The sequence below is a fragment of the Montipora capricornis genome, chromosome 7 (genome assembly GCF_036669925.1).
Source record: "Montipora capricornis isolate CH-2021 chromosome 7, ASM3666992v2, whole genome shotgun sequence".
Classification (NCBI taxonomy): Eukaryota; Metazoa; Cnidaria; class Anthozoa; order Scleractinia; family Acroporidae; genus Montipora; species Montipora capricornis.
This window is the reverse complement of record NC_090889.1, coordinates 45,778,481-45,788,480: the sequence shown is the minus strand read 5'-3', so window position 1 is coordinate 45,788,480 and position 10,000 is coordinate 45,778,481. Positions and strand designations below refer to the sequence as shown.

Sequence of the window (10,000 nt, the reverse complement as noted above, 5' to 3'; positions counted from 1 at the left end):
AATACTCGTTCCATGCCTCCAGGGTTGACTTCGTCAGTCATCTTGGGATACTCAATTGCGCGTGCGTATTTAAATGTGCTTGCGTTTGCGTTCAACGTGTGAACCTTCCTTGCGTTTGCATTTGCATTTGCGTCGTAAGTGTGTGAACCAGGCTTTAAGTCACTGAGCACAAGGTTAACAAGAATTTCCGTCATTATTATTATTTTTATACGCCGAAAGGCCGTGTTTTTTTTTTTGTTACTATACAATAGCGAATAACAGCTATATCAACGTTTTGTTTTGATATCATTTTAGACAAATTCCTTTTACAGCTTTGAGGGCAGTTAAATCTCGTTGAAAAGATGACCGCTCAACATGTAACAATTTATGTATGGTTTCAATAATACGAGTTAACACTTGAGCTATCGCAGAAACCAGCGTAGCCAGCCTTGAAGCAACAACACCGGCTTAACAAAAATGTCCATAATTTATTTAAGCCGAAAGGGTGTATTGGCTTACTATTCAAGATCGAGTAACAGCTATATCAACGCTTTGCTTGAAGAACAAAAATAGAATAAAATAAAATAATTAATTTTGATCTTATTCATTAAAAAATGCTGAAAGCTCATTAACAAAGCAAAGAACGTTGAAAAAGTTTTGCGCACGACACCAGCCTTAAATAGGACGCTGTGAAACAGAGGGTTAATTTACAGCTAACTGCTTTATTACAACAGCGCAGCAAATTTGAACGTCATTGCTAATGTTGACAAACTGTAAACAAACCTTATTGACTGATGTTCCTCTTGCTTCTGCTCCTGAAAAAGAAAACCATGGTGCAAACATCTGAATACGAATCCTGCAATCTCCTCGGATACCAGGTCTGGTGCAGTATTGGCATTGCTGTAACTCTGATTCCGACAATAAATGTAGGCAATCGCAGCCACGCACATCATGAGCTTGGCATTTGACAGAGCCTTTAAGTGAGCAAATTGGACAGCAGACGCACATTTCGAATCGTGTGTTGCTTAGCCAGTCAAACTGATTTCTCATGCTCTCTAGAATCATTCTCAGCTGCCAGTGGATTGCACGGCTTGTGAACATGTCAAAACTACCATAATTGAGACCTGGTGTCGCTGTTTTAAAGACACAATCTGCGGTGTGAACTGCGACCTCGATGAAGGAGGAATGACAAAGGAAAATGACGGACGTTCCTTGATCAGGCAGGATATGAAACAAAGCAAAGTTACGGCACAGTTGAGGATTTACTGGACTTTTCCATTCCTTTTTGCTCCACTGGTAAAACTGCAAGACAAGACGGGGAAAAAGACCAGGTGGCACTCGACCCAATTTGAACCTTATGAAGAGCGAAGGAACTTGAATGGAGTCAAGTAGCTGAAGAAAGTCATCTCTTGGAGGACACTTGAGCATGGATGGCACTAGGTACTGTATGCTTCCATCTGTTCCTGTTGGCCAGGAACAGAGCAAGCTAAATCTCTCCATGATCCCCACAAGGCTGCTGTGGGTTTCCTGCGTCAAGGAAAAAGACTCCCAGGCATGAATTAGCAGCCGTTCATCCAATATTCCCGTCATTTCAAGGTTACACCAAAGATCTTTAACAGTTCTCTCTGACCCTTCATAAGGCTTAATGGTAATGACCCTTTTAAAGATATCAATGAGCCATTGCAGATCCAGTATAACCATCCTTTCCAGCTCTCGGTGTCCACTGAAATGAATCAGAATTCTCTGATCGTGTAAAAAATTCGTGGCTGTGGAAAACTCTTCCTCATCCCTTAAGCCACACGTACCAAAGGCAATGTCCATGGCTTTCTCTCTAGGTATCCACTTGTGACCCTCTTCACGTAGGCGGTAGAGTTCATTTTCATACTTTAACCACTTCAGTGGGATGGCTTGTTTCAAATGGGGTAATTTATTGGCAACAGCAAGAATCTCTTCCCTAAGCCGTATCACCTCCTGACAATCATTGTCACTTCCCGATTTTGTGTTATCAACTACGAAGACGTCATGAAAGAGGTGATCCCTATAACTCTTTGTTTGCAAGAAACCATAAATATCAAGGGCCACCTTTCTTGCATTGGGATGTTCGTCAGGACTTTCAATATAGGGCTTATCAGCATGGGTGCAGACTAGAAAAACCGGAGGCAATCTCGTGGGTGACATTTCAGGCAGAGCAGTGCCCAGGCTCGAGACATTTGAATTAGCCAACGAATAAATCGATGACAACCAGTAATCGAGACAATCCATATTTGTGTAACTGAAATTAATGTCATTACCTTTCTTGTATAGTCCTTCTCTCTCAGGAATGCTAGCTTGCTGATATGGATCACGACTCAAGTCACACGTCAAGATATAAAGGGCTTTATCGGTCATAAAGATTGGGTGGGTGGCATAATAAACCATCTGACCTCCAAAGTCCCACAGTGTGGAGTAAATGTTGTCCTCTCTTTCAACCGTCTGATCACTCTTAAGCATTTCTATTGACAATTTCACTAAATCGTCCGATAGTTCTGTTTCAAAAATATTCTCTGCGGTGTCCTCGCTTTGTTCACTTCTACTTGATTCCTCCGAGGACTTAAGGGCGGAAGCGCCTGGCATCTTCTCGTGCTCTCCTTTCAAGCTTTTAATCAATAAGCTCGCTGCATGGTAATCAAAGAATACCTTGGAATCAACATCAGCCTCTATTCCTTTCTGGCCTGTCTTCCAAACTTCCATTGAGATTTTGAAATGGGAAGGATCAGTCTCTATTCCTTCTGTGCTAGCTTCCGTTGCACTGAAGGCTTCTCCAGTCAATGACTTCTTCAAACTGGTCTTCCCGACCCGATGTTGGCCAATTATCATGATTGGTAGTCTTCTAACAAGAGCTGCACCATCCTTGAGAGCACTATTGAAGGCTTCAACAGCACGGGGGCCACGTGAAAGAATCTCCGACGGAACAGATTTCTCTGGAATGAAAATCAACCACTAGAAATGTAAAAATCCAAGTTTTAAAAGATTACAACCTACGAACTAACAACCAAGGGATAAAATGCCGGCGAAAATTTCTGCTATTAATTAAATGGCAGATATGCCAGACACCTTCCCTTCCTTTCGAAGAAGATGGTGTGAAACCAGAAGTACAAGGGATGGTGCACGTGAGTCATGTTTATACCTTATTCCAAGGTTCATTAATATTTCAATGGTACCGTTCTATGCAAAGGCAGAAACCAGTCAAGTGCATTCATCATTGAAGCCAGTATTCTCGTTTTTAGCTCACTTGACCTAATCCCAAGTAACTTAGGAACCATCTGCTAAACAAGTGTTCCTTGGCGTTAAAATAAATTATTGAAAATTGATACCCCTCGACAGAGTCGGATTGTTATGGTTTTCCCTTTTCAATGAAAGCTGTAAGACACAAAGAAACTGCTTTCCAGTACAACCATTATTTTAGGAGAGGGATCGAGGGAGATGAAAAATCGATTGCTTTCGGTCATAAATCGTACAGATGTTAAAATGAGACGTTTTTGAGACTGTGTTTGTAGTTGTTGGTTTATTGCAGGACCTGTAGCTTCTGTATTAGAAGCAGTATTTTGGATGAGTAACAGCACTTAATCGTGAAGACTAGTCATTAACCTGAAAACGAGCACAGAGCTGTGACTTAAAGCGCAAAAGAATTGAAAGCCAGATAATTTTTTTTTCTTTTACAGCAATGACGTCATTGCAGTGGCAGTCTTTATAGAATCCAAAATCATTAAATCATCAAACGAATCCACAATCATTACCCATATAGTCTTATTATTTACAGGAGTATAGCTACATCATTTAGTATCTCAATTTCCCGGACAGGGCAGGGGTTTTATCTATATTGCTTTAACCAACTGCTCTGAAATGTCCTAAACCCTTCCATGCATTTCTTTGTAAAATTCCATGCCATTTTATGTTACTGTCTAAGGAACCTCTGACGCTACAGGGAATAACTGCCTTTCAACGAAAAAACAACACAAACCCCTTAAGGCGGTTAGCACGTCGGCTGATAATGTGTACGTGAGAGGTTGACTATGTCAGAAAAAGAAAATATTTGGCCGGAAAGCGACAGGAATAATGGGAGGATAAATATCGACGCAGATGGGGGTTATTATGTGTTATCCGTCCTGTGAACTTGCACCATGCGACATAAAGTAAGCAATACTGAGAATTGCGTGAAAGTTAATGGGGGTGGGTTCTAAATATATTTATCTCAATACTTTAATATTAAAATCCCAGCGTTTTCTTGGTATCATCAGAACAGCCAAGAATAAAGGTCTTCAAGGGAATTATTGTATGCACCATTTCATCAACTGACGCCCCACTACTAGTTCACTGATTTTACGTATCTTGAAAAAGGAACAATCAAAAAGAGAAAATATGGGCTTTAGCGTCTTACGATCTTCTAGTTCTTCGCACATTTCGGTAAGATCGTTGTAAACTAGGGAGTGCAACGCAATATCTTACGCTAAGCAACGTGATATACACAGGAAGAGCAACGTAAGGCAAGTCAACGCAATGAGAGTTTTGAATTGCACAATATACGCAATATCTGATAAAATATGCAGCGCAGTTTACTGAAGTTATACCCTCCAAACAGTGAAATGTAAGCAACATCCCGAAAAGTATGTATACTTTCCCTCAATGAAAAGAAAGTCAATCACAATCGATTTGGCGGTTGATATTATTATTATTATGTCGCAGTATAAAACTTTGGAATGCTGTCCACATTATGAGTAGTATAGGGCGCATAACGTAACCTACACCACTTGAGAAGCTACACTTAGAAGTAAAAAAAATTTGGTACGGAATCTAGTACAATTCTGATATACATAATGATATGAATCTCTCTACTTAGAGAGCCAATTCAGAACATTATTAAATTCTAAACTCTGTAAAGCCTACGCAAAAATATGATGATATCATTATCTCTACTAAAAGCCTATTTAGAAAGTTATTCAGTTTTTATACTCTCATTATCTCTTATAAACCTACACGAGGCCATCATAATTTGGTTATCTCTACTAAAAGCCTAGTTAGAATCATATCAAACTCTTATCCACTATAAAAACTGCGTAGAAAATCAGTAAAATACAGGTTTTGCGACAACACTTGTGTTTCTGCATTTCTGAAGAAATTATTACTATTACTATTATTATTATTATTATTATTATTATTATTATTATTATTATTATTATTATTATTATTATTATTATTATTATTATTATTATTATTAGTATCATTGTTTTCGCATAATGAAAGAGGTCGAGAAAATGGGAAACGCAGATAAATAGTAAAAGGAATTGATGTTCGCACAAAGATTAGAGGCGTAGTGCAGTTCATTGACCATAAGTAAATATTTCCTTGAATTACATTATTTGCAAAGGTTTGAAATAAATAAAACAACCACAGACACCAACAACATATTCAAGCGACGTTTATTAGAAATTTTGGTGCAAACAACCTAAATGAGCGTAGCGGGAAGCTTTGGCTTTACCTTCAATGTTGTTGTTGTTGTTAGAGGGCCAACTGGGCAGCTATCACACCGAGAGTTGCTGCTGTTTCTATCACACTAGTTTTTTAATGAGAACGTCTAATTTTGGAGCTGAGGCTGAACATTCTTATATATTTTTGAAATGTGAGGCTGAAAACGTTCTTACGATCTTCCCAAATTTCCATCAGAATTTGTTTTGACCTGATGACTTTGATGGTGTTGAGGTTATTTTGGAACCTTTGAATTAATTTACCTTTATGTTATGCTTTCATCTAAGACATTTAAAATACAAACGAGCAAAATAAAAACGTTCTTAATCGACTTTCAGCTTGAGGAATCTTCTTAATACTTTCTGAAAATTTTGGTTAATCTCAACCTCATCATTCCTATAAAAAAGGTTCTTATAAAGGAAAAAAAAAAAAAAGGAGTGTACCTAGCTTCACTGATGTCTACAGTTTCGATAAAAGGAGTTGGGAAATTAGTTGCATGAGCCAAGTGATTTCTTCAAGAAAAAGGTCTCTTTTATGCATGAAATAAAGTTCTATGACTCATTGGAACATTGTCACGCCGTCCCCGTTGGAACGACATCAATTTGGCTATGTCATTGCCTTTTAGAACTTAGGTTCTCACCGCAACAATATCTATGACCTAAGATTTTTAATTCATCTAAACGCTAGAGTTGGACGTCAACACCGAGAGGGAAAAAGCAATTTCTTCTTTTAATTCTAATCAAAATTATCTTTTAGAATTGCCTGACTTCACCTGGTATGCCAGTTCTAGTTCGTCTCTTTGTTTGTTTGTTTTTTTTTTTTTTGTTTTTTTGTTTTTTTCATATCTCTTTTTTTATTAGATTGATTAAATTTACTGGCTGAATAAGACTATCCAGTAACATCAAAGAAAGGTGGCTTCCTACAGTTTTCCGAAGAAAAAAAAAATCAATATTTTGAAATCTGTGAAATTAAAGCAACAGGATGTCTCTTCTGAAGTGTTAGTCACCGCAATTGATGTAAAATATAATTTTACTGAAAAAATAAATGCAAATCAGGGAAAATGCTAAATACAGTGACCAAGCCATCGGAGGGGACTGGAAAATAGACATTTCAAAGGCCATTTTCTCAAAACCTTGACGAACGACCAGGGTCAAAATTTTGGGAATTAGTAAATTGAAGGAACGTATGGTGGGTGATTACCGTCATATAATTCAAATTTTGATTTTCTGACGTGTTTTTACATTTTGCATTGTAATGAATTTGTGTCTGTTTGAATTTTATGTTGGTTTTATCAATTTTCTGACAGAATTCAGAAATTTTTCTCTGATCAAATTTTCGGATAACCTAAACTTTCTGTTGATTTGAATTTTCGGGTTGTGTCAGGTTTCCGGGAGCTTTTCGAGTTTCCGACTAGTTTTGAATACTTTACATCTCCGATTCGTTTCTGGTGTATTTCTTGCCAGTAGTTCTAATTTTCGGACACATTTTGCTTTCTCGTTCTTTTGTATTTTATTTTATTTCTCCCTTATGAGCTTATTGTAATCTATTTAATAGTTCTCCTTAACAAAATATGGGCAGGGAATGGAATTGCTGCCTGCGGCACCCCTTCAGCCCTGTGTTGAAGCCCCGTTAGGGAGGGGACATATTGTTACTTTGCTGCACTGTGTTAACCTGGCCCCAGGACATTATGCCAGCCACTATGCCCGCCTTGCAATACAGGCATGAGGCACCCCCTCGGCTAGTTACCGCGGCCCCTCATCCGGCGGTCCATACTGGCGGTGGGTATTATCTGCGCCCTGCCAGGACATTTCCTGCCCCCTCGTTTATGCCCAAGTAGTGTGTATTGTCTTTTACTGCGCACCAAAGCATTAATACCGGGTACAGGCGAACGACTGGATTTCTGAGGAGTAGAGGTTTGAGAATTCAACACTGCAGAATAAAAGAAGCAATGCGGAGAGTCAAACCAGCTGGGGTCCACCTACGGGCACTCGAGCTTAGGACAAAACACAGACAGCTGTACCAAGTATATGGACCACTTGCCTTGTGGCATATAGATGGTAATCATAAGCTAATAAGGTATCATACCCTTATTAATTAATTAGTGATTCAAATGTATTTTATTAGGTTATTTCTATCAGGAGAGTAAAATCAACCACTTATCCCTCTCTCAGTTCATTTATTCACCCCTGCATTGTCTACTTAACCATATATCTATGCATCATTTATATTCTCTCTGCTAACTCAACTAGACCTTCTTGATAGTATGGGAGATGTTATTGATGTTTAAATTCTTGATTGAAATTTGCTTTACAAAATATCTCACTTGGGAATTATGTGGTTATTTGTGAGGATTTAAGCTCCCTTTTTTGTTGATGTCTTAGCGTTAAAAGGTATGTGTATACGACATAAGAAATCAATATGATAATTTATGGCTGAAAAGACTGCTTCCAGTGTTGAGATTGGTGATAGCCATTTTCTAAAAACTATTTGAAATCCGATCAGTGCTTAAATTCAGTTAAAAAGCACGGGTTAGATTTCAATTTTTTTTTTTTTAAGTGATTATTTATGTTGCATGACCTCCTTAGGTGGAGGTTTGTAATACATGGACAAAAGTCCGAACACTGACACCTAGCAAAGTTGAAATTTCGACGACAGAAAAGCATCTGCCGATCAGAAAATCCAGCTGATCTCTGGGAATTGAATATCTTGGACGTCCACGTTGTCCAGTAAAGGCAGTAGCCGGCGATGAAACGCCAAAAATATCCTGACTTGCAATTAGGCAATCCCGTGCACCTCTAATTAGGTTCACAATTTGTTCATAGATTCCATACAAATAAACATGACGAGCTATTAAACCATGCAGCCAATCCAGCCTAAAGTGTAAGGCATCCACTGTATTTGGGTCAAGGCCTCCTCCTCTAATTTCCCGAATAATATTAGGTAAAAGCTCTCGCAAGTCACTCTATCCGCCATCTTGGATCAACACGGCAAGAACTATATTACCTCGACACCTGGTGTCTCGTGTCTCGTGTCTCGTAGTCACCAGGCCAACTCGAGGAAAATTGTAGCAGAAAATTGAATGTGTCCGAAAATTAGAACTACTGGCAAAAAATACACCAGACACGAATCGGACATGTAAAGTATTTAAAACTAGTCGGAAACTTGAAAAGCTCCCCGAGACCTGACAAATCCCAAAAATTCAAACCAACAAAAAGTTTAGGTTATCCGAAAATTTCTGAATTCTGTTAGAAAATTGATAAAACCAACATAAAATTCAAACAGACAAAAATTCATTGCAATGCACAATGCACAGAAGACTGTCGAGCTCGGCCGGGACAATTTCAGTGATTCTTCGTTTCTCATCACATTCATCAAGAAATTTTTGGAATACGTTCATGTGATACATACCTCTTACTAACCGTTTTTTCCCGTTGATTTATGGCCCAAGCGCTTCGCGCTTGGGCCATAAATCAACGGGAAAAAACAAGGATCCGTAACTTACAGTAAGGACTGAGAAAATGAGATTAGTAAGATATTTATTATATCTCTGAGGTTAACCGGCGCGCGGGCAAGGAAACTAGTCAAAGTGAAGCGGAAGGTTCAACTGCCACAAAGAATGCCGTGCCAAAATCCCAAAAACTAAATCTGTTAAGTTTGAAATAGTTGCTTGCAAGATTCAAACAGTTTTCAGTACAAGTTTATGCAACAGAAATGACATGAAAAACTCGCTAGATGATGTTTTGTCAAAATTTTAAATTTAGCGGGCTGTACAGCGGGCCGTACTGTAGAATACGGCCCGCTAATTTAGCCAATCACAGCGCGCGCACTATCTGAGAGATATAATAAATGGTTTCCTTGACGGTGCTTGCTTTTTGCTGGCTTGAAATAAAATTATGAACTTCTTCATCTGTGAGTAGTTTTGACTTTTTTTTTCACTTTCAAAAGAAGTTGGCTGTTGAAGAAGTTCTGTAGCAGACAGGTCGTCAGGGTAATAAAATTCGCTATCAGAATGTTCACTTAGTTACATTGCTCAAATTGACCGAAAAGTCGAGATTTATATTGCAACAAAGTTGTTTCAGTTCGCCTCTCGCAAAGAGCCGTACGCGATCCTAGCAGGGCCGGACAGCTTTTTCCGGCTCATTGCGTACGGCCCTCATACGGGGATTTTCCCAATAGTTTTGCAATGATGGCGCGCGCGGGGCCGTCCGGGTCTGATGATAATTGTTAATTATTTGCTCACTTCAAGTGAAACATTGTGAATAAGGATCACAGTTTTCGTTTTATTACCATAGAAAGCATCTTGTTTTGACTAATGAAGTCTTGTTCAATCTGGACAAATACACCCGTTATATCATGCTGTTCATCTGTAATATCGAGTCCTGCGTACGTTTTCCATACAGTTTTAATTGATGCACCATAAAATGGCTGTTTTGTTTTAACGATATTGTTTCTGCTTCTCATTCACAATGGGCAAATCCTGGAACGTTTTTGATCTACACGGCTTACAACGCCTTTCGTT

At 38.7% G+C, this 10,000-nt stretch overlaps 1 protein-coding gene across 1 annotated transcript in view; it reads right to left on the bottom strand.

Moving 5' to 3' along the window:
• The window catches only part of LOC138057288 (uncharacterized), a 31,685-nt gene that overhangs the window by 9,704 nt on the left and 11,981 nt on the right, over positions 1-10,000 (bottom strand). The window contains exon 4 of the mRNA XM_068903337.1: positions 763-2,939. Within this exon, the coding sequence (XP_068759438.1) occupies positions 763-2,939 (2,177 nt within the window). The remainder of the gene's footprint in view (positions 1-762; positions 2,940-10,000) is intronic.